This window comes from Fusarium fujikuroi, chromosome FFUJ_chr10 (genome assembly GCF_900079805.1).
Source record: "Fusarium fujikuroi IMI 58289 draft genome, chromosome FFUJ_chr10".
Taxonomy (NCBI): Eukaryota; Fungi; Ascomycota; class Sordariomycetes; order Hypocreales; family Nectriaceae; genus Fusarium; species Fusarium fujikuroi.
The window spans coordinates 1,432,458-1,456,016 of NC_036631.1; the positions used below are offsets into that span (position 1 = coordinate 1,432,458).

A 23,559-nucleotide genomic window follows, 5' to 3' on the forward strand; every position below is an offset into this window, starting at 1 on the left:
CACCACCGCCAGAAAAAAAGAAAACGACAAAATCGATTGAGCAAAGAGTCCACCGAACACGGGGGAACGTTCGAGTTTTCGCTGCCCGAATTTATTCCGGCCTCTCCTTATCTTTTTATCGAAGAAACCACAAAACCCGGCGGTCAGCTTCTGCATTTGAGCGGTGACCTCATTCCTCATAACAACAAAACTTCATCCTCCTCTCCTCCTCTTCGCATTCACCCTCTCCTCTTCATACCATCACCTCACACCTTGATACCCTCTTCATTCGCATCTTCCTCCCTCTCATTCCTCCTTCACACACAATCACAATCACAACCGCCAAAATGACACAACGCCTAAAGCTCAACAGCAGCAACCTCTCCGCTATTGCGTCACAGCAGGGAGACCAGAAGGTCAAGGTCCCCTCCTACGACCGCAAGTCCCTCAAGGAGGGCATTGTCCACGTCGGAGTCGGTGGTTTCCACAGAGCCCATTTGGCCGTCTACGTAGACAATCTGCTCGAGAAGCACGGTGAGCGCGATTGGGCCATCTGCGGTATCGGCCTGCGACCCAACGATGCCGCCATGCGCGATGTCCTCAACGCCCAAGACCACCTCTACACAGTCATTGAGCGCTCTGCAAAGGGCAGCTTCGCCGACGTCGTCGGCAGCATCAACTCCTTCATTTTCGCTCCCGATGACCGTGAGGCCGTCATCGCAAAGATGGCTCATCCCGATACACACATTGTGTCTCTGACTATTACTGAGAGTGGCTACTACTACAACGAGAACACCCATCAATTGAAGGACGACCACCCCGACATTCAGCACGATCTTAAGCCCGAGAACGAGAACGCCCCCATTAGCACTTTCGGCTTCCTCTACGCCGCTCTGGCCAGACGTCACGCTGAGGGCCGCAAGCCCTTCACCGTCCTGTCATGCGATAACATGCAGAAGAATGGAACCATCACCCGCAATATGCTCACATCTTTCGCCAAGCTCCGCAACCCTGAGCTTGCCAAGTGGATCGACGAGGAGGGTGCTTTCCCCAACGCCATGGTTGATCGCATCACCCCCAGCACCTCTGAGAACGACATCAAGTCGCTCGCTGAGAACTTCGGTATCGAGGATGCTTGGCCCGTTGTCACCGAGCCTTTCATGCAGTGGGTCGTTGAGGACAAGTTCGCGGATGGCCGCCCTCCATTCGAGAAGGTCGGTGTCCAGGTTGTCCATGATGTGCACGACGTCGAGCAGTTTGAGAAGCACAAACTCCGTCTTCTCAACGCGAGTCACTCCGCCATGGCTTACCCCGGACAGCTTGCTGGCTTCAAGTACGTTCATGAGGTCATGGAGCACCCCATCTACCGCAAGTTCGTCTGGCAGATGATGCAGGAGGAGGTCAAGCCTCTTCTCCCCGAGATTCCAGGCGTCGACATCGATCAGTACTGCAACACCCTCATGGAGCGATTCTCCAACCCCACCATCATGGATCAGATTCCCCGTGTCGCTCTCAACGCCTCCGGCAAGATCCCTCAGTTCATCATGCCCTCCATTGCCGAGAACATTTGGGTTACTGGCCCCTTCCGCCGCTTGTGTTTCGTCGCTGCTGGCTGGTTCATCTACATCAACGGAGTCGATGACAAGGGCAACACCTTCGAGGTTGACGATCCCATGCGCGAGAAGCTTCAAGCTCTGGCCAAGGAGGGTGGCAAGGATCCCCGCTCTATTCTCAGCGTCCGAGAGCTGTTCGGTGATGATTTGCGAGGCGACCAGCGCTTCCTGGACGAGGTGACCAAGGCCATGGAGCTCATCACCAAGGATGGTGTGATGGAGACCATCCCCAAGTATGTCAACTAAGGGATATCGGCGGCGTTACCTATCTACTTGTTCTGGGCAGGGAAAATTACAGCGAAGCGATGATGATGATCGGTTAATGAATGACTTTGGGATCGTGGGCCAGGGATAGACGCGGGTTTGTATACCGTCCTAGAAGGCACACCTCAGATAGACATGAAGGGTAGATGCCCAAAAAGTTTTAATGATTATGCCATGATTTGACGACGATCCGTTCCATCTCGCTGTGACACTGTTTGATGTTATCCGCCGACGTATCTGAAGACTGATTCATGGTGACAAGGTTGTCCAAAGAAGTAATTGTCACAGGGCATTGCTTTTCGAGGCTGGTCAGCGCAAATCAAATTTCCATAAGAAAGCACCGGCCAGTGAGCCTGTGCCTTGTGTTCAGTGTTTAGTGAAGCATCAAGACGGGAGATGCTATGTCGTCGTTTGAAATTCGTCGTTGCCTCGGATGACGAACGGCAGTCGCGGAACTTGGACAAAGTAGAACGAGAACATAGATTAGTATCATTTTGTGTCTGAAATGATGATTTATTATGTCGGCGTCTTATAGAACATCTGCTTTTCTTGTGCTGTTGACCAAGCTGGCGCTGAACAGACAGGGATGAACCTTCCGTGGGTACACTTCTCAAGACGATATCGGGAACCAAGCATTGTTGGATTGTGATATTATTCATGAGTTGTACGGACTCGAAGAACGAGTATTGTTATAAGTTTTTGAAATGATACTTGAGACTGCTTTGCTGTAAGAAAATTATGAAATAGAGGCCGAGGATACTACATCGCACTTGTACCTGTCATACATAAGTGTCGGCTGATAAGGCTCATGTTACAGTATTGCACAAGCAAAAGCGCGTACGATTCACTCTGCACTACTTTACGTCAATGTTACAGCAAATGTCCCCGTGCTCTTTCGTGGAACATTAATGTTGATTCATTCACTGAACACATCACCAAGAAGCATCGGCAGAGACAAAGTCGTTCATGAACGTGAATGCAAAGGTCGTAATTGCGTGAGACAAGTATATACATATTGTCAGTAAACCAAATAATCCGCATAAGAAAACGCGAATGGTTTATTCAAGAAGTGAAATGTGAGTTCATAGCCCTGGTGAGTCGCTCTCATAACTTGAAGTGAAAAAGATACATCAAAAGATCGCTGCCAGCTATCCCGACCCTAAAGCATCCGTCCATAACGGTGTTGACATTTAGTAAGGCTTGTCACCGATCCTGTATCATGATTAGTGAGTGTTACATCAATGGCAGAGCGTTATGGGAACTTACATGTTACCGGGCTTCTGGTAACGGGCGACAACCCAAGAGGCACCGGAGCTGTCCTTGGCGACGGCCATACCGACCTTGGTGGTGGTCTTCCAGACGCACTGGGTGTAGTGACCGAAGGACATGTAGTTGGAGCCGGAGATGGCCTCGCCGTTGTACTGGCTCTTCTCGCTCAGGAAAGCCTCAACAGCAGAAGCGTAGGGGTTGGAGCCGCTGCCCATGTAGAGGTTCTCGCCATCGTCACCCCCAGAGTGCTGGAGGCTGCCGAGCTGAGCAAGGTGGTCGGCCCACTCCTGGGCACCGGAGGCAAGAGAGTCGTCCCAAGAGAGAGGCTCGTTACCGACAGCCTTGCGGGCCTCGTTGTGGAGGTCGAGAGCCTTCTGCTGATCAGCGTCGAGGTTGGAAGATCCAGAGCCAGAGTCGGAGCTGGGCTGAGTGGCAGCAGGGGCCTCCTCCTGAGTGGTGACGGGCTCCTCCTCCTCGGGCTGGGGAGCAGGGTTCTGCTTGGGCTTCTTGACGACGACGACGGGAGCGGGCTGCTCCTCCTGGACGGGGGCGGCGGGCTGCTCGGGAGCGTAGGTGGCCTGGGGAGCGTTGCCTCCAGCGGTCACGTAGTGAGTGACGTACTCATACTCGGTAACGACCTTGTAGTGCTTGTTGGAGTTGCCCCAGCTGCCGTGGGGAGCGGCCATGGCGCCAGCGGCCACCATGGAAACGATGAAGCTTGAGAAATGCATCTTGATTGAGAGTTTTGTTGTTGTTGTTGTTGTTGGTTAACGTCACCGGGACTGGGCTGTAAAAATTGTTCGAGTTGCTTTAAAAAGAACGTGTTAAGGAGTGAAAGAATGTAGAATGATCCTTCAAGGATGAATGAGTGGTTTGCCTGTTAAAGGAATGAGTGACAAGACTGATTGAGTCTGGAGAGGAAAAGAAACAGAAGATGGGGGGACGGGAATCAAGGTTATAATATAGTTGTACAGCAGTCAGCCAGTGTGATGATCCCATTGGATGAGACATGTCAATGATCCCGACAGTTGGTGTGGTGCCATGTGAAAAACGAAATTCGATGTGCAAGCCTGGGCCTTGGTCCCTGGACAACGAACAACATCGAATTGATTGAAAGAGCGGAGCTCTGTGTTTCAAAGGGATGATGCTCCGATGGGCTGCTTGATCCAGGGGTAAGCGGACTAAACTAGCTAGACTAGACCAGGGGTAAAAAGAAAACCGTTGATGGCCTCAGCTTGCCGAACCAATCAATACGAGGTCTCGCAGCTGACACCCGAGTCTCCGGATGGGAAGCTCGGGTTGAGTGTGGGGAGGGATGCCACACTGAAACCCCTCATAACAGTCCTGCAATATTAAATCCTTACACCCAGATCTTGCCTGCGTGTTTCGCCTTGACGCCGCAGTCAGCCAGCAACGAGACGAGATGACATGCCGCCGGGGCTTGTTCTTGGACCAGGGACTGAACATGCCGGCGCGGTATTTTGACGCCACTAGGCGAGGGCGGCAAAAGGTACCATTCGCCCTTCACCGCGGGGGATGGGATGGGACGGGGAATACGAACGGTACGTGCAGCGCTTTAGTGCATTCTTTGTGATGATGATGAGCGTCAAGGTGCACAAAGCGCATCTAAGACAGCTGGGCATTTGGTGTCGTCCAGTCTCGTCGCACAGACATGGACTATCCTCATCCCCCCGGGTTTTCTGTAATCACGGGCGACGCCTCCCAATATAAAATAAAGTTACAAGTTCGTAATGTGATCCCCGAGTACAGGGATCTGCCGACCAGGGCCAGGATGTTTTTCAAGATTGATCGAAATCAGCCTTGAAAATTGGCAGTGATGCAAAACACCCTGCCAAAGCCCAACAAATTCCCCTCAGTCACTCATTCACTTACGTTATTATTCTCCTTCCTTCCATATGCAAGTGAGAAAGGGGGCCGAGACGACCGGTCGTGTTTTGTCAAGGTAAAAAAAAAGTTTGCTAGCTTTTTCTTGACTCGTTTGTTTTGCTGCCTCTGTAACAGGCTAACTGCAGCTACTGCAAGGGACAGATGCACTATATCATTGGTCCACGATGGCTGGCACTCCGCCAAACTTGCAATACATGCCACTGTCCGCGCAGTAGAATGTCATCGAACGTGGCTCAAGACCAGCAAAAGAGCAAAAGGGGGTTTCAACGAGAACAACAAACTCCTCATACAATGGATCCCTCTAGCTGTTGAGCATGTTTTGTTGAAACAGCCATCGGTGTTTTGAGTCTTCTTTGTCGGACCTCGCGGGTGCAGACCGTCATCGAAACAACGCCACAGCGCTTCTCCCTGACGAGAGCCCAATCACCTGCAAGCGCCCTTTGTTTCTCACCGTACGCCAGGCGGTCGATCATAGCAAATGCACGCCTCGCCTCGTGTGCCGACGTTTTTCGCGCAGGTCTCACAGAAGGTCAGTGAGTGACTGCAGTGATCGGCGAAAGGAAATCTCTCGTCTGCCGGTGCTAAAGAACGTTCCTGATGATCGGAAGCTGGCACTGGCACTTGAGGTTGCATCTGCCCAGATGATCCGCTTTGGATGGACGTGCATTTCATGGCCGGTCCGTGTTCAGAAATTCTGCCCTGTAGTCACAGGGGTCCTGTGAAGGCTTATTTCCGATAGGATTCTGGATGACTACGATTCGTCTCGCATTGATATTTGATCATTTCCGAGCCTTGGAACCGGAAGCTGGGATCGTGGCTTGTCAAATTTCACTGTAACAATGAGGTTTCAGCTCCCTCATCCACTGATTCCTCTGCGAGCCACGATTGTTTATCCCTCTGGCCTCTGATCGGGTGGCTTTGTTTCCATCCTGCATGCTGCACTGTGTGCTGTGCCTTGCTTCGCTGTGCTGTGCAAGAACTTGGCGAGCGGGGAATGCCAAGTGGGCTACGCGTAAGCAGACCGACTTTGATGAAACAAGCAGCGACTCATTCAAAGAGACGGTTCTTTGAAGATATTTTCAGACATTCTATCTTATCGTATCGTAACGTATCTTGGGTCACACGAAAGAAGATCTACCCAAAGCTAAAAGGCTGCCAAAGCGCTGCCCGTATGCACTAATGACAGGGATAATGGACGAGTCTGGGCTTTTCTGCGCACGAACCAGCAATCTTAAACTTCCCGTATTCCTCTGAAACCGCCACATCAGCTGCCTTCCTAACGAGGCCATGGCTTGCGACTATTGCTTTGTCAGATTGATTAATTTCTGCCGACGCCTCACCTCGCTAGATCCTTGTAGCACGGCATTTATTCATCGCTATACGACGCTTACAGGGTAAACAACTTTCATGGGGAAGTTTCGCCGTGAATATCCTCGTATGGTTGTGATGCCAGGTCTACGGTCTAAAGAGTAGTTCATTCGACATGTGAAGTTCCGCGGTGAATGGCGTGGGTAATCACCTGCGAAACTGTTGAGTTGTTAATAAGAAACGAAGAAACATAATAGTTTGTCTCAAAGATTCAACCAGATGCTATGCTTACAGGTATTACCAGTAGAAGCAATTCACTTTGGTCCAAACAAGGCTAGAGCGGGCTGTGAAGAGATTTAGATATCCAGGGTAGGTCGATGATTTATTATACAACCAGCATCCATTGTCAGAGTTGCAATTCAATACAAGTAGTAAATAATTTCTAAGACTTGTGATGATTAAGTTGAATTATCTTACGTTAGAAACTGACGTGTCCTTATCCACAGTCCATGTAACCATTTCTGAACATTGAGATCACAAAATGAAACTGACATTTCTACTTTGGTCCAGCATATTGCTCGCTTACTGCCAACTATAATCTCTCAAGTCCGTACGCAACACTAACGGACTGGCAAGTATCAAATTATCCTCCCCTTCACGGTGTGGTAGCTGTGAATGCTCCCGGAACACTACTGGTTCATGATACAGCGAAAGTGGTTGTGATGTTACGCGCTAACTGGTCTGGCCTTATCAAGGCGTAAGACAGCACTTATCTGTTAGGTCACAAACAGGTAGTCTTATCGATAAGCGCAATCGTGAGAACAACCCCGCCAGTGTTGATTATTTTGCGAACCTCATCATTGGCCAATTACTCATTCCGCAATCAGTATAAGTAAGCCCTCTGCGTCATGATTACGCCGATACCTCCAATAAGGTTGAAGCTATCTTGCATTTACTGAAGACTTACAAAGCTCATGTCAGCGAAAGTCGTGTAGTGATCCTTTGAATATGCACTTAGAGGCTATACGAGCCAGCCAATGCCGCATTTGGCGCTGACATCCGTGAGCAATTTATCGTATCGTAGGCGCTGTTTGAGCTTCCCAAGATAAGCTATGCTGTCTTGTCGCGTCCTCATCACGTATCAGGCACCATTGGGTCCTTCCGTCTCACGTATTACATCAATCCACTGCCTAAAAGTTACAAATTCCTCCTTTTGTAAGCCAAGACGCTTCTCGTCAAGTTCCGTTCCATCCGGTTTCAAAATGAACCCTCAGGCGGTGGAATCTCCTTTGTCGCAGTCGGCGACATTCCTCGTTCTCTCGGCAACAGACAACCCGGATGCCAGCAAGACAATCCGATCAACGTTGTCTAGCATTGCAGACATTACCAAGAACATATCAATTCGCCACCAATCCGCTAATCTCTCATGTACTGTTGGCATTGGAAGCTCGGCATGGGACCGATTGACCAAACTCCCTCGGCCTAACGAGCTACATCCCTTCAAAGAGTTCAAGGGATCAAAGCATACTGCTGTGTCAACGCCAGGTGATATCTTCTTTCATATTCGCTCCGAGAGAAGAGATATGGCATTTGAATTCGAGAGACAACTCATGGACAGACTGGGTGATGCCGTCAAGCTTGAAGATGAGACAGTCGGTTTTAGGTATTTTGATACGCGCGATGTCCTTGGGTTTGTCGACGGAACTGCCAACCCTGTCGGTCCGGATGTGAAGGACTCGGTGCTTATCACTGCACAAGACGACTCGACTGCTGTGGGAGGCAGTTATGTCGTGGTGCAGAAATATCTTCACGATCTCAAAGCATGGAAGACTCTCAAGACGGAACAGCAAGAAGCCATCATAGGACGCACGAAGCTGGATAACATCGAGCTTGATGATGCGGACGAAGGGCAACAGCAGTCCCACAAGAGTCTTGCTACGATTGAAGACGAGGGAGGAAGTGAGCATGATATTCTACGTGATAATATGCCCTTCGGATCTCCGGCCCAGGGTGAGTTTGGCACATATTTTATCGGTTACTCGAAGAAACTTTGGGTCATTGAGAAGATGCTAGAGCGCATGTTTGTCGGTGTTCCGCCTGGGATGCATGATCGCATTCTCAACTATTCAAAGGCAGTTACAGGCTCGACATTCTTTGTACCGTCGGCTGATTTCCTTGCTGGTCTTGACGATGATTGATTAGAGGGCAAGCTGCGATGTCTTGAGAGAAGTAGTCGAAATATCAATAAGGATAAAACGACCATAAATTAGTGGGTAGTCTGTGAGAGATGCATAAATTATGCTATTCAACCCGTAGCCCAGCCTCAGTACATCTAATCATAGACCTCCTGTGCCACATGTTTACTGTACAGTTAACGCACCTTCAGTAATTATCTCGGCCAATTAAATGTCACATTCGGTGCTGATACGGGCCGATCAGATCGACCTTCCCACCACGTCAATAGCGTATTTGGTGATGTAATGTCAGACAGGTCCCTCGCAATTTCGCTCACAATCACTTCGAAACCACGGCGCGTTTACAATCTTTACCCATTACCAAATACTTTGCAAATAAATCATACCATGTCTAATGCTGGAATCACCAAGAATTCACGCCCGAAGCGGAAGAATCGACCCAGGCCTTTGCCACCCGATGTCACGGCCAGGAACCTGGCTATCGAGAAACAACGCCGAGGCGAACTAAAAGAAGATTTTCTGGTGAGGCCACCTGTAGTGAAGATCTCAAGATATCACCCAGTAACCTTGTTGTGGTGCTCGATTAGGAATTGGCGCGCCTGTTGCCCGACCTTGCCAATACTCGACGACTTACAAAGGTTCTCATAGTAAACAAGAGCATAGAGCATGTGAAACAACAGCGCGAACTCTCAATAGCGGCAGCTAGTGACATGCAAGAAGTCGTCGATCAGAACCATCAACTTGTCGCTGAGGTAAATGCTCTGCGTGCTCAGATTGGGGGACCATCTATGCCTCAAGCCCAGGCCAAACTCTTGACCCCAGCTATGGCCCAACTAGCTGAAACAAAGAATCACATCTTCGGGACATTCCCTGCAGGCTTTGGAGATAATTGGGCTAAAGAATACTCCCAAGTCCAACATGAGACAACACACGGAATGGGCTTCTCACCTGACAACTCTTGTGCACCCCCTGCCCTGCAAACAGATGTCAATATTACACCAGACACCATCCAAAGCAGCCTAGAAACTACTCCCGGATCTGCACCTGTATCAGCATACCAGGAACCACAAGTGAACTTCAACTTGTGCCTGAATACAGCGGCCGAGCCCAGTTTTCCATTCCCAGATCTTTTGGGTCTCAGTCATTCGTATCTGGATGATCCTTCGATGGAGAGTTTCTGGACACAGGGAGTCGTTGATGAGGGTTCGGCTTGGGTTAGTGGTCTCAGTGGAAGCGATGTTTTATCATCTGTTTTTCCAGAATAATGTAGGAGATAATGAGATATAGAGTTTTTATTTATTTAACGAGAGTTTATTATCAGTTGGAATGGAAAAACGAAGTAACGATCTTCAGAACTGCTTTAAGACTTCTTCGATTGCATCTCGACTCTGCAGCTCGTTTGCCTTAAATGCCTCCAGAGCTTGGTCAAGCCCCCTCTGGGCAACGGTGTCGGCAGCGATGGCTTCGGTTAGTGCGGCCCCGTTATCTGCCAGATAGTCGATATCAAGTGCTGGAAGCCCAGACCAGTTTGAACCGGCAAGGGGATCAGTTTGTGCTAGATGGGCAATTCGTTGTGATGGGGCACCGGTCTTCATGCCAGAATCACTGCCAGGTGGCGGGTTTGCATCAGCATCTAGTTGCGAGAGTCGGAGGAGAATATCTTCAGGAAGAGTGGCATGATCGCAGCCGAGCTCAGCCATGGCCATTGCCTCACGAGCGGATATGAAGCTGTCAAGAAAAGTCAGTGCCAAGGTCTCACCCTCTAGAATTCTGGTACCTACCTTGCTGGTTTGAGTAGTGGTTGCGTCTTACCAGTCTCTTCTCGAAGTCGCTTGTAGACCTGCTGGATTTGTACGACCCTGGGTGACATAGGATGATCGAGAGCCGGGTCTTGAGCATCGGGCCACTGCTCTCGGTCGGTATGATACCAAGGCACTATGAGGACGTGAGTACATCGAAAGAGCCACACAAACGAGATAGGATCTCACAGTTATAGTAGGGACTAATAGACAACGTCTGTGCCTGACTGGCAGCAATGGCTTGAGCAACAGAAAATAGAGAAGTTCCCAGCGTGCGGATCCCTTCTCTGAGTAGAATCGGGCTAGCGTTGAGAGCAGGACCTGTGCACGGAATCTTGATACAAATCCGATCCTTCGAGATACCGAGCTTCTCCAACTCGCATACATAGGACCGGGCCTGGGCTACAACTTTTGTAGTGTCGTATGCGTGAAAAGCTGAGGTCTGAAGCAAGACGCGTCCCTGGATGTTCTCTATGTTTCTGGCGCACAGCAGGGCACTCTGCAAATGATGATGAGAACAAGTAGCCACGAGATAGATAGAGTGACTTACCATGCGATCAAGAATTACCTCCCATCTTTCATCTTTGCCTTTTTTAACAGTTTTTAAGAATAATTCGCGGTTCTCAGGAGATACCATTTGCTCATAGACCAAGCGCTGATTGCTCGTTTGATCGTGTGGCTTGAAAGGTAGAAATCTCTTCGCCTCTTCTGGATCCATGCAGTCAATATCGATCTTAACTGTCAAATAATTCAGTACGCATGATGGCCATAGAGGAGAGGAAAGGTTGTTATACCTTGCTCCTGGAGCTTGTCAAGCCAGGTGACTGTACTCATGGTGAATGGCCGCTGCGTGGAGAGCACAGAGGCTATAAGATAGAGGGTGACATTAAGAATGTTTAGAACAAGGAAAGGGCTCATTTATAGTTGACTGAAACCCCCGAAAGATGGTGGAAAGTGCCTATGGACAAGGCAGTGGAAGACGCCTTGGTGAGTAATAGGAGAGACGCTAATGCATGAACTGTACAGTTCCTTACACCCTCAGAGGTATGAACCAATGCTGTCAAGTGGGAAGGACAGTCCAGTAACCCAGCCATTACAAGTACCGCAGACTGTCCAGTTGCCTCGTGCGCGTGGCGACTGTACGGCCATGGGATAATGCTATTGGTGTCTCTTTTTGTCGTATTTTATATGAATATAAAATAAGAATTACATGAAAAGTGTTTATGTATTGCGTCTGTGTGAAATGCTGCAGAGCAGTTCTCACGAGATGTAGGCGATGGAAGTTTTGACTGATCATCATCAGGCGGATTATCAGTGGATGACCGGTACATTAAGATGGTTCGCCTTGGCCTTATCATCTGAAAAATTTAGAGGAATAAGAATCGTGTTAGGAGCTGATCGGGACTAGAGTGTACTGCCAATACTTTCTCAAGGGTCTCTAGAAGACACTGATCCCGCCATCTACAAGAATATCTGCGCCAGTGATGTAACTACCTGCTTTGCTTGCGAGCAAGACAACAGCACCCGTGAGTTCCTCCGGGTTTCCCATGCGGCCATATGGAGTTCTGTTTACCCAAATAGCTCTATGCTCGGCCAAACCGTCTCCCTCATTAAGAATAGTGTCCATATACCCCGGGCTGATACTGTTTACACGTATACCGTGTACCGCCCACTCTGCGGCAAGTGAACTTTTCATAGAGATGACGGCCGCCTTTGCCGCGTTGTAATGGACTTGAGGCTGAGGAAAGTTGACTATATGGGCAGATATGCTTGCCATCAGGATGATTGAGCCACCGGTTCCTCCGCCTGCGATACGCTTTGCAACAGCTTGTGCTACCAGAAATGAGCCTGTGGTATTGACATCAAACATGGTCTTGAATTGCTGTGGAGTGATGTCCAAAGCATGCGCAGCAAAGGCGATGCCTGCAAAGCAGAGGCAGATGTTAATGGGGCCAATGGTTTGCTCCGCGTTGGCAACGGCGGCTTCAACGGACTCGGGATCTGTCACATCAACCTTGGTAAATGTGATCTTCGCCTCAGGAAAGTCATTTTGAAGACTGGTGACTGTGGTTTGCCCAGAATCGGGATGTAGGTCAAAGATAGCTAGTCCCTGGAGTCCGTGTTCAAGCAGAGCTCGACAGGCGACAGATCCGATGTCGCCAGCGCCACCAGTCACAATTGCATTGCCCGTCACCGCGAATCGAGCTCGTGCTCGATCCAGAGATGTGGTTTTAGAATGAACATGATTTGGGGGAGATGTTTTGGACTTGGCTGAGCCGTCACTCAATTGCATTGACGGAGGAGCGCGAAACTTGAGCTCAGATCGGGCGACGGACATTTTGACCAAGCAATGAGGGGTAGTACAGTGAAGCGATCGATACAAAACAAGGATGATGAATGAGCTGGAATTAAACCACCAACGAGGATCACAAGGGAAAAGCAGTATTCAAATATCTGTTAAATGAAGATTCTCAGTTAGACATTCATATACTGATTACTCCGACTCAGTCTTGAAGGAGATACTGACTGGCGTCGTAAGCTGCCGATACTGTACAGTGACATGCTGATCAATGGGGCTTGCTGGGCTTCTCAACCAATGAAACTGGCTGTGTGCTTGTTACTGTACAGTAACCGCATTAGCGCTCACAGTCAGTCGCCTCACAGAAGGGCAGCGAATCACTGCATGTTGCAGACGCAAAGATGAGCAATCGAGGCCAGCATTGATAGCAAGGTTGAAGTCGAAAGTAAATTTTACACGGTTACAAACGAAATGTTTATTGTTTCTCTGACTTTGGGTTATTCAATATGAAGAAGCTAACAGATCCTAGCTTCTATCTATCTGATGAGCTTCCACTCCTCACCGAAGCCATCAGCCTTCATAAGAGAAGCATTTCCAAGATTTTCAATCTCTCGATGGGCAAGATACATGTTTTTTAAGTCACTGTAGTATATGCGGCAACTATGTCCACTCAGGACGACCTCGCCATTGTCGTTGACGCTGACATACTTTTGAGTAGATCCTCCAACTGCACTGACGGAGATGTAGTCCTTGCCGATGATGACAGTCCTGTTTCTGTCACTATCACGCCCCGTCCAGCCGGAAGGTGAAGCGAGTGCGACCCTGCTTAGTCGCATAGATCAAATTACCCTTTTCGAGCCAGTAAAGCTCTGGGCTAGACTTGGACCGAATGTAGTTGCTACAGTACATCACATAAAAAGTTTCAGAATAATGCATCGAGGGAACTTACGAATCACCACTAAGGACGCTGACTCTTGGAGGCTGAGCGAAGTTGGATATGATACGACCATCCACATCATTCAGCAAGGTATATATGATCTTGTTCAAGAATGAAGGAGCCAGGTCCCACGCCTGAGCGCCGCTGCCCCAAGAGTAGAAATCAGGGCCGAGACGCTTGACATGCTCTGGATCCTTGGTAGAGGCCTCTCGCCACCACTCATCGATAGTCTCAGCATTAGGAGCTGTAAGAAGGTATCGATAATTGGGCTCGGAAGTTTGCTAAGGCAATATCAGGCTGCTGGTCGCACAATGGCTGATGAAGTTTGGAGACATACCCATTTGAGGAAAGCGTAGTAGACCATGATGGGCTTTGAGAGGCGATTGAGGTCAAGGAATGTTTGAAAGCGTTTGAGTTCTATGACGAGATGAGTGATGAGCTTTGAATGAAGAAGAGACTCAGAGCGTTCTCCATGCCATGCTTTATACGCAGCTCTTGATAATACACCGACATTTACACTGACAAGATAAAAACTTCACTCGGATCAAGCATGATAGATGGTCGCCTCCATTAGGTCATGGCGTTTACTGAGCTTATGTCCTCTCAATTTCCTCTTTCTTAGACATTTCATCGTCATTTCCCAGCGCTTACAGTTGTCTCAAATGCTTCAAGACCAGTCTTGTCTCAATATTTACCAAAAAGGCATCCCCGCATCGAAAATGGCTGGCTGAAGACCCTCAAAAGGCCTGCCGCAATGAACATATTCCAACAAAATTGAGACAGCAGTCTATCGGAAGGGTTCCGTCGGTATTTGCCTGGTATATACCGACGTCAATCTGAGACTGAACTGAAAATCCCATCTCAAATGGGATAGCAAAGATACGGGACGCTGGATTTGTCCGACAGCTGCATTGATCTGCATCACATGCCAGTTCGTCGTAAGAGCATAGCGAGATGCGGGCACACGCACATTCCTCATGTAGATGCACACGAAGGTTGGTGATGGTGACGAAATGACCAGAGCCCGTCTCAGCCCTCTCATTGGGACAGACTCGAATGCAGACGACCTCGCAAATTGGCCAATCCGAAGATATTCAAGCTCCTGAAGTGTCTGAGAAGATCCCTGTACAAGCATCTCAGCTGAGGCCGCTGTCATGCAAGGACGGACATGGCCAGAAAAAGCCTGGCTAAGGTGAATGGCGGCTGCATAAGAAAGAATCGGGAAATGACATAACGAATACTGTTGGATCAAAGAAATATATGATCAACGAAGACTAACTTTGGCATAACGGCCTCTTCTACAAGTTAGGTATGGCCTGTCTGAGAGAAAATCCCTTCCGCCGGCAGACCCGATGGCCCGTTCCGAGCTCGGTGCTGATCGCCCGCAAATAAAAACCTTGAGACATACTAAAGGGAGGCCTAAATCTATATCTGCGCGTTGTGGTAACATCAGTGAGACAGAAGTTCACTCAGAACGACAAGGGATCGGCCAAGACATCCAGCTGAAGGCCTCACATTTGGCACCACGTTCTAGCGATACGACTATCATTACCTAAAAGCAAGTCCAAATAGTGACAAGAGGCTGTACAGCTACCCAGAGAAGAAATTGTGATTTCACTCGGGATGGGAGGCAAGCCTTTTGACAGCCAAAAGTGAGACATTGTATGTGATAGTTGCCCATGAGCTCATGTTCGCAAACTCCGGCTCCCCAGTATCATTGCCAAAGTACCAAGATTGGCGTCACATCATGATTATCCCTCGTATCGAAACAGCATTGGGAGCGTCAGAACATCTGTTTTGGAAGAAAAGGTCTCGGCATTCCGTGATCTAGTAGAAGAAACGCAGCCAGTAGACTATCGAGGAGAAGGGAGCCATCAAGGCGATCCTTAGGTTATCAGAATGGCTGAGACCACTGAGCAAGGGAGGCAGGATAGGTTAGTAGTCTACTGAGTCTTATCCTAAGATGTGCTAGACTTATCGAAGTCCTCACTCACTTGCGAATACCCTCCCAATCTTTTCGCTATCCCCCAAGTAGTACCCCTTAGCTGAGATTTAGCTCACAGTGAGATTCTAGTGGGACCAAGGCTTGCAATGGCAAGAAGCTCCATGGGGATATCAAAGCCAGGTTACGATAGTTTCATCCCCGCATCTTAAGAATGCAATTGAGAGACAATCCCTGCTTGGAAGGGACTGTTGTAGATCACACCAGCCACCGACCGGCACAAGTGAGACGAAAGGCCCCATCTGAATCAAACTCCAATAGCAAGTTAAAACAACGAATTTCGGTCGGTATAGCGACATCCGAGAATTGACGGCCGTTGACAACCGCCAAAGATTGCCAGCCATGGCGCTGCTGGGTCGGGACATCGACTGCCAAGGTATCATACCGTCAGTAAACTATGAGACGTGGATGATGGATCTAAGTACAGACTGGAAGCAACGAACCGGAAAGAAAACTTTATAGATAAAAGAGGCCTTCCACCGCACTTGAGGTTCATGATAACTCCTCATCTCCCCATCCTCCTTCACCTTTCTCTTTCCTTTCCCAACCATGCATGAATCCTGGAGGACCATCATCGTGCTCTCCAGCTTTGCGCTGACCAGCACAGCAAAGGATGTTCCGTTCGATGCTCGTCTTATGGTCCAGCAAGCTGGACTGCCTTCTGTACTCAGCAATGGCTCTAGCCCGCCTCCCCAGCTTGACATCCCAAGCACTCATCCAGCTCGGTCCATCGATCTGAGCCAGATTGTGCCTCTCCAAGATGCTTCTGGTAACAGCCATTGCTGTCCCATTGGAACTGTCAACGATGGCACTGGCTGTGTTTTCCCTCACTCGTCTGTCTGCCCTGAGGGTACTCGTCTTGAGGGAAACACTTGCATCAGCGAGAAGCCACCCAAGTGCCCTGATGGTCTGATCTACAATGGTCGCAACTGTATCGGCACCGCACCTAGCTGTCCTCCTGGTAGCCGATTCAACGGCGAGTCCTGCGAATCTGAGGCCGAGCCACGTTGTAACCCTGGGTTCCAATACCATGACGGCAACTGTGTCTCCCTTTCGGAAGCTGGATGCCCTCCAGGATTTACTCTTAAGAACCGTCTTTGTACTTCAAGCAGCAAGCCTCAGTGCCCTGCCCCTTTCAAGTACGAGGACGGTAGCTGTGTTGATTCAAAGCCGCCGTCTTGCCCTCCCGGCAGTAAACTCACCGACGGCAATTGTGTTGGCGAAGCCCCTCCTTCTTGCCCTCCCGGCTATGTCATCAACAAGGGAGTATGCACCCACGAGTCAAAGCCGAGATGTCCTCATGGATCCAGCTTTGATGGTACTGCTTGCATCTCCGAGAAGCCCCCATCTTGTGAGCCGGGATTCTTCAATGGCAAGGTCTGTGAAGACAAGCCGTCTTGCCCTCCTGGATTCAATCTCGAAGGGAGAGTTTGCGTCTCCGAGAGCAAGGCTTCTTGCCCTGGCGGCACCTACATCGTGTCTGACAAGACCAGTGGAAAGTCGGCCTGCTGCTACAAGAACTTTGACTTCAATGGAGACACCTGCTTCAAGTCTATTGACGATGAGGACGATTGCCCTCCTGGCACTCACCATGACAAGGGCCGCTGCTGGGTTAGTCCCACTGAAGAGCCCAGCTGCCCTACCGGCGGGAAGTGGAATGGAAAGACTTGCATTGTTCAGTCTGTTCCTCAGTGCCGTGCTGGACAGTACACTAACGGACGATGCATCATCTCTGAGAGCCCCCGTTGCCGCCCTGGTGCCGTTTTCAACGGCGAGAACTGTGTTCTCGAGGACCGTGCGGCTTGCCCTCCCGGAAGTGTTCTCAGCGGCAAGAAGTGTATCTCTAGCACTCCTCCCGTTTGTGAGCCTGGCCATACCCTGACCGGCGATTACTGTATCTCAGAGGAGCGTCCTCAGTGTCCCCGTGGATCCACTGTTGTTGGCCGATACTGCAAGTATCCCGATCTTCCTGTCTGTGAGCGTGGCACCAACCACCATGATGACGACTGCACTTCTTCCATTACTCCAGAGTGCCCTACTGGAAGCTCTTTCAATGGAGTCAACTGTATCTCAAACGATCGACCTATTTGCAGGCCTGGCTACATCTTCAACGGTGCCACTTGTGTCTCCGAGAAGGATGTCCCGGCTTGTCCCAACAACATGCAATTCGATGGCACCAACTGTGTTTCAAAGGAGCGACCTATCTGTGACCCTGGAAAGTCTTTCGATGGCGGTGCTTGCGTCGATCACTCTGATCCTCAATGCCGACCTGGTCTTGTTTTCGACGGCACCAGCTGTGTATCCAAGGAGCCTCCCCGTTGTGAACCCGGCACCAGCTGGAACGGAAGCAAGTGTACTTCTGAGAAGAACCCTGGTTGCGCTCCCGGTATGAAGTACAACTCTGAGACCGAGACTTGCGACTCATCTCAAAAGCCCCGTTGCCCTACTGGAACCGAGCTCAGAGATGATGTCTGTGTCTCGGTCACACCTCCTCAGTGTGCTAGTGGTACCACCAGAAAGGGTGGCAAGTGTGTCTCTGTCGAGCCCCCCCGTTGCCCTCGAGGTCTTACTCCCAGTGGTGGTCTTTGCATCTCAACCAAGGTGCCTGAGTGTGGCGAGGGAACTATCTTCGATGGCAAGCGATGTGTTATTGGCAAGACCGACGAGTGTTATACTCTTCACACCTGCCCTCCTGTCGGTGCCCCTGGCCTCCCTGCTGTTGGTAGTCGCTAAACCTATTTGCTAAATCCCTAAACCCCCTATGTATCAGTAGTACGAGCCTCAACTCACAAATTGACAACTTTCTTTTTCTCAATCTCCCTCTGATAAAAATAGTGATTTCTATTCCTTTTAAACCTAAGTTGACGTGAGCTACCTAGATTCTTAGCCTTAGCGAATGTAGAGTATGCCAGAGCATGTTATCACAAACCTAGTTGAAATTATCATGATATTTAGTTTAGATACGTCATGACTCTACCTCAATTTATAATGATAAGCGTGGGCCAGACTAAATGCATATTCAAGGGGGTCTCCTAAGAGTTAAGTTTAAGATTTCGGTAGTATTGATTTTATACTATTGATATATTCTATCCATGTCACCCAGGATAATCCCATCGGATTTAAGCACCGTTACCGTTGTAGGCAACACTGTTAGGAGAGCCGCTGAGAGTACCAGTGATTCTGCCAGTAGTGGCAAGAGACTTGATGCGGTTGGTAACGGAGGCAGGGGTGGAGAGACCCTCAAGAACCTGGAGGTACAGAGCAAGACCGGCAACGTGAGGGCAGGCCATGGAGGTACCGCTGATGGTGTTGGTAGCAGAGTTGGAGCCGATCCAGGTGGAGAGGATGTTGACACCAGGGCCAAAGACGTCGACACCGGCACCGTAGTTGGTGAAAGAAGCAGGGCGCCAGCTGGAGTCGATGGCAGCAACGGTCAGAGCGTTAGGAGCGTTGGCAGGAGACTGGCCAGAGACAGGAAGAGGTCGGCCGGCGTCGTCACCGTTACCGGCAGCAACAACAGAGAGGACACCAGAGTTGTAGGCAGCGTTGATGGCAGAGGTCCAAGTCTGAGAAGCGGGACCGCCGAGAGACAGGTTGATGACTGAGCGACCAGCACGGCTCTTGGAGGTGATGTCGTTAACAGCCCAGTTGAAACCAGCAAGGATAGTGGAGGTAGATCCCTCACGGCCAGCGAAGACCTTGACAGAGATGATGTTGGCCTGGAAAGCTGGTTAGTCTTTGAATGGCAAGATTGTATAGTGTTTGACTTACCCGCTTGGCGACACCGTAGGTAGAACCAGCGATAGTACCGGCAACGTGAGTACCGTGACCGAGGGTATCCTCGTGAGCACCACCAACAGCGTTGTAACCCAGAGAAGCACGGCCACCGAAGTTGGTGTGGCTGACCTGGACACCGCTGTCAACGACGTAGGCGTAAGAGCCTTGGCCGGCAGTGGTGTCGTAGATGTAGCTGGTAGAGCCGGAGGTTCGGTGAGAGATCGTGCCGAGACCCCATGGGGCACCAGACTGGGTGGTCAGAGCACGGTCAGTAAGCTCGGGCTCAGACTCCTCGTAGCTGAGGTACATAGTGTAGTCAGGCTCAACGAAAGCAACCTATAGCATGTTAGCGATTGAATGACTAAGACCAGATGTTTAAACAAACCTCGGGGCTCTTCTTGATCTCAGCAATGGTGGACTTGTCGAACTCGCCCGAGTAAGCGCTCCAGCTGCTGATATTGAAAGTCTTCTCAACGCCAGAAGTGTCACGCTTGTTGAGGCTGCGGCGGTGGACATCGCCAACCCAGTTCAAATGAGCCGCAACAGAGGAGTCGGAGGCATCAGGCTTGAGGGTGATGATGTACTTGTCGGGAACAGCCTGTCGCTTGGAGAGGATGTCGGCAGGAGCAGCGAGGACTGCGGGGAGCAGAGCTCCAAGAGCCAGAGCGAGGCGGCGGAAGCTAGTCATGATGAACAGAGAGATACAAGAGGAGATGAGATTGTGAGGATGAGGATAGTAAAACTGATTATCGTGGTGATCGTCAAGTGTATTTATACACAGATCAGCATGAATACACCTTTAGCTGATTGATAATACAATTAGATCCAATCATCCATATCATCAACACCAAGTCTTGCGTGATGGCGTTGAGTTCGGATAGAGACTATTCAGCTTCCTAAACCGTCACGGCGGCCGAGGTGTCCAAGTAAGGAAAGTGATAGTGGATGAATAGTATTAAGCAAAAGTGCCACTGCCAAGACAGACTTGTAGCGGAGTTAGCCTCGAAATATCTTGGCCAGCTACCTTGCAAGACTATGCTCCTCCTTGATTATGTCGCTGATGATTGGAGTTGGGTATCAAGGTCCATAAATCTAACTCTGAAGATGTTATTCCTGTTCAGAACGAGTCATCAAGACGAAAATAGCTCATAGACGTTGCAAAGATGTTTGTATTCAAGGGTCCAACGGCATGCCAGGGCATGAATGCTGCCAATGCTGGGGTTCAGGTGCAGCCGCGGGGTTATATGCTGTCATCAATTTCTTATCACCTCGAATGCTCGGACCTGCTTAATCCTTCCCGTACCTTTTCTCCTAGCGAACATCGGCCTCCCCCGCCATTTGCTCTGCCATGACCGCTATCTCGTTCGGGGCCGCTCCTCACAAAGGGAAAGGCGCGCGGACTTCCTTGGACGGGATGAACCCTCTTGTTAGGGAAAACCATAGTGTCGATCCGGCAAAGGGGGGAATATAGCGCAATTTGATGGGATGAATGCGATAAAGCGCTGAGTTGATCGGCAGTAGAGGCCTCGTGTGACCCTGGTACCCCTGAACCTTATCCTCTTTCTAATGAGCTCGCGTGATTCGGACACATTACCCATACGGGAATATTCAAAGGTTCTTATGTTTGCACTAGAGAGTATGCTTAGTTTATGCATGCGAGATACCTGGCTTAGCGCTCAGCTAGCAGACAGGGGTATCGCGGATTCCGCGAATCAAGGCCTGAAACCTCATCACTATCTCGGTATTGATGACTAGTGCGATGTCGACCACGGAGGTGCAAATAAAGTGTTGGCGATAGGGACTTTAATTGGAGTGTCAGATAAGCTTGACTATGGTCTTGGCTTCTAGTGAGCTTCTCAAATCGGGTAGATGTGAGGACTTGATACGAGAGAGATCGTCGGACCGGGAGTCGTTGGCGCAACTTGGCATTCACCGCTTTGACCTACCAGTGAAGTGTGACTCAAGATAGCACTGAGCCGATTAGGATAGCGTCGATGCCGATCTCATCTGCTCAACGAGGGGATTTTCCAGTCTCATGATTTAGTCTATCTACAGACTACAGACATCCTATAAAGACAGTACGGATACATTGGATGCCTCTTTCTCTCCTACAGCCATGCCTGCATCTCTCCCATTTCAACTACCAAACCTGGCTAGTCCACAAATACTCGCTGTTCCACCTTGACAGGAAGGGGTCCAGGGTTCGAGTTGAATCGATCAAAGATGACGAAGTCCATTGCTTGGTCCGCCAAGTAAATGTTGTATCTCCGTACCAGGGTTGAAATCAATATCTGCAGTTCAACAATCGCAATGTGCCTGCCAAGGCATTGACGCGGTCCCTGACTGAACACGATGTTGTACCTTCTGAGATTGGACAATTGCTCTGGGTCAAACCAGCGCCCTGGATCGAATTCATCAGGGTTCTTATACAGTTTCCTGTTCCGGTGAACAGTCCATGGTGAAACTGCGACAGTCGTCCCTTGTTTGATGTGATGGCCCGCAATAATTGCGCCTTGGGGAGAGACCACGAGACGCTGCAGAGCGTAGGCAATTGGGGGTCGAAGTCTCAATGACTCGTCAATACATGCTCTCAAATACGGAACGTCTCTAGCAGAATCGTATGAGACAATTCCGTCATGATTAGGCTCTAGTCTGGCGTCGATCTCAGTTCGTAGCTTCTCGAAGCATTTTGGATTCGAGAGCAAAAAGTATAGAGTACTTGAAAGAGCGGCAGCAGTAGTTTCGCTACCAGCATTCATGAAGACGATGGATTCAGCTAAAAGTCTTTGGAATGAAAGCTCTCGAGTCCCCCCCTCGCGGTCCTTCAGAATCTTGTTCATGAAGTCTCGTTGAGGACGATCTGGTGAGCCGTTGTCCAGTCTCTAAATAGAGTGTCAGTTGATTTGTGAATATCACGGCTTTTCTTATGCTTACCCCATTTAGCTGGCTGATGCAGACATTATCGAAATCTTTGATACCCTGAGCTCCAGTTGATTGTTTCAACCAATTTGTGGAATTACACAGTCGTTTGATGACTTTGACGCATCGAATGCTGGATAGCTGAGCTAAAGTCGTGGACAATCTTGTCCCTCGATGTAGTGCATCAATAGTACTAAGGATACAATATTCATGCCCTGCAGGAGATTTCACTCTTGTGGTATCGCATCTTCCTGCTAGGAAGCCCATAGGGAGGCCAAAAGCCATGTCCCCGATGACGTCCAAAGTGAAGTAGTTGAACCTTTATCTGTTCAGTGATGTTTTATCTGATTCGGAAAGCTACTCACCATCGTCGAATATCTAATGTCTGACTCGTAATGCTCTGGGTTGTAATTTCATCTAAGTAGTCAATCAATCTCTGGAGATTCTGTCTAATGGCAGGCTCCATGTCCGTAACTGTTTTCAGAGCGAATGAGTTGGCAAGGTATTTTCTCCGTCGAGAATGATCACCATGGTCAATGACGTTGACAATGTCGCGCTCATCACCAGCGATCTTGTCATAGAACGTATCTTTCACAAGCTTTCGAGCTGCAGCATGGCCATATATGTCAGGTACGGCTTCCGGGATGTTGAAGATGAGGAGACTAGGCGCGATTCGGATGATATCACCAAGTCTTTCATGCTGACGATGAATGCTTCTGGACCGTCGCTGGAGCCATGTCTCCTTTAGGATCCAGAAATGAGTCGTTGCTGCAAGGAAGCTTGGGACCGGATATTTTCTCAAGTCGAGAGGATCAAGAAGATAATGAAGAAGAGGCTTCAAGACGAGGAACGCCACTGAAGCTAGAGGGATAAGGAATGCCAACTCTGCCGCGCTTATTGGTAACGAGAACATATCGAGAGATCCTTAGACATTGGAAGTCAACTTAATACAATTTTTGAAATAGATTATACACGATACTTATAGATGTATGAGACCACGCTTCGGACAGAATTACTCGTGTGAAGCTCTACCCTACAACTCCATTAAGTGTGGCTGATAGTTAACTAGTCCCCGACATTCGATCAAAATTACCTATTTTAGAATCGGCTATGATATCACTCTCTGATGTTGTCGAATTATACTTTGCGGCGTAGTGAAGCTACAGCATCGGCCCAACTGCCAAAGAAGCTCGGACAGAAACACCCAAAGAGGCAATTTAGCAGTGCTGCACCCCGCCCTTTTAGCGTAGAGTGAGTACTGTAGGCAGCCATATAGAGTCGCCTCGACCA

General features: G+C 49.5%; 10 protein-coding genes; 4 read left to right on the plus strand and 6 right to left on the minus strand.

The window, feature by feature from the left end:
* Nucleotides 1–326: 326 nt before the first annotated feature.
* On the plus strand, nt 327–1,838 carry FFUJ_10745 (D-mannonate oxidoreductase family protein; the record flags this gene model as incomplete). Its single annotated transcript, XM_023569564.1, has 1 exon — nt 327–1,838. The coding sequence occupies one exon, from the start codon at nt 327–329 to the stop codon at nt 1,836–1,838; it is 1,512 nt and encodes a 503-aa protein (XP_023436761.1).
* Nucleotides 1,839–3,046: 1,208 nt separating this feature from the next.
* FFUJ_10746 (related to the plant PR-1 class of pathogen related proteins) lies at nt 3,047–3,856 on the minus strand (the record flags this gene model as incomplete). XM_023569565.1 has 2 exons in its annotated part: nt 3,047–3,068; nt 3,123–3,856. 2 exons carry the CDS (start codon nt 3,854–3,856, stop codon nt 3,047–3,049), a joined length of 756 nt encoding a protein of 251 aa, XP_023436762.1.
* Nucleotides 3,857–7,603: 3,747 nt separating this feature from the next.
* FFUJ_10747 (probable iron-dependent peroxidase) lies at nt 7,604–8,539 on the plus strand (the record flags this gene model as incomplete). Its single annotated transcript, XM_023569566.1, has 1 exon — nt 7,604–8,539. One exon carries the CDS (start codon nt 7,604–7,606, stop codon nt 8,537–8,539), a length of 936 nt encoding a protein of 311 aa, XP_023436763.1.
* Nucleotides 8,540–8,923: 384 nt separating this feature from the next.
* FFUJ_10748 (uncharacterized protein) lies at nt 8,924–9,801 on the plus strand (the record flags this gene model as incomplete). XM_023569567.1 has 2 exons in its annotated part: nt 8,924–9,058; nt 9,124–9,801. The coding sequence occupies 2 exons, from the start codon at nt 8,924–8,926 to the stop codon at nt 9,799–9,801; spliced, it is 813 nt and encodes a 270-aa protein (XP_023436764.1).
* Nucleotides 9,802–9,885: 84 nt separating this feature from the next.
* On the minus strand, nt 9,886–11,169 carry FFUJ_10749 (related to Transaldolase B; the record flags this gene model as incomplete). XM_023569568.1 has 5 exons in its annotated part: nt 9,886–10,264; nt 10,318–10,471; nt 10,525–10,834; nt 10,886–11,073; nt 11,130–11,169. 5 exons carry the CDS (start codon nt 11,167–11,169, stop codon nt 9,886–9,888), a joined length of 1,071 nt encoding a protein of 356 aa, XP_023436765.1.
* Nucleotides 11,170–11,773: 604 nt separating this feature from the next.
* Nucleotides 11,774–12,673, minus strand: FFUJ_10750 (related to D-arabinitol 2-dehydrogenase; the record flags this gene model as incomplete). Its single annotated transcript, XM_023569569.1, has 1 exon — nt 11,774–12,673. The coding sequence occupies one exon, from the start codon at nt 12,671–12,673 to the stop codon at nt 11,774–11,776; it is 900 nt and encodes a 299-aa protein (XP_023436766.1).
* Nucleotides 12,674–13,170: 497 nt separating this feature from the next.
* Nucleotides 13,171–13,935, minus strand: FFUJ_10751 (uncharacterized protein; the record flags this gene model as incomplete). XM_023569570.1 has 3 exons in its annotated part: nt 13,171–13,456; nt 13,584–13,852; nt 13,909–13,935. The coding sequence occupies 3 exons, from the start codon at nt 13,933–13,935 to the stop codon at nt 13,171–13,173; spliced, it is 582 nt and encodes a 193-aa protein (XP_023436767.1).
* Nucleotides 13,936–16,122: 2,187 nt separating this feature from the next.
* FFUJ_10752 (related to tenascin X precursor) lies at nt 16,123–18,306 on the plus strand (the record flags this gene model as incomplete). Its single annotated transcript, XM_023569571.1, has 1 exon — nt 16,123–18,306. The coding sequence occupies one exon, from the start codon at nt 16,123–16,125 to the stop codon at nt 18,304–18,306; it is 2,184 nt and encodes a 727-aa protein (XP_023436768.1).
* Nucleotides 18,307–18,692: 386 nt separating this feature from the next.
* FFUJ_10753 (related to endopeptidase K) lies at nt 18,693–20,038 on the minus strand (the record flags this gene model as incomplete). XM_023569572.1 has 3 exons in its annotated part: nt 18,693–19,292; nt 19,345–19,686; nt 19,736–20,038. 3 exons carry the CDS (start codon nt 20,036–20,038, stop codon nt 18,693–18,695), a joined length of 1,245 nt encoding a protein of 414 aa, XP_023436769.1.
* Nucleotides 20,039–21,503: 1,465 nt separating this feature from the next.
* On the minus strand, nt 21,504–23,182 carry FFUJ_10754 (related to benzoate 4-monooxygenase cytochrome P450; the record flags this gene model as incomplete). XM_023569573.1 has 3 exons in its annotated part: nt 21,504–22,232; nt 22,285–22,588; nt 22,635–23,182. The coding sequence occupies 3 exons, from the start codon at nt 23,180–23,182 to the stop codon at nt 21,504–21,506; spliced, it is 1,581 nt and encodes a 526-aa protein (XP_023436770.1).
* Nucleotides 23,183–23,559: the final 377 nt, after the last annotated feature.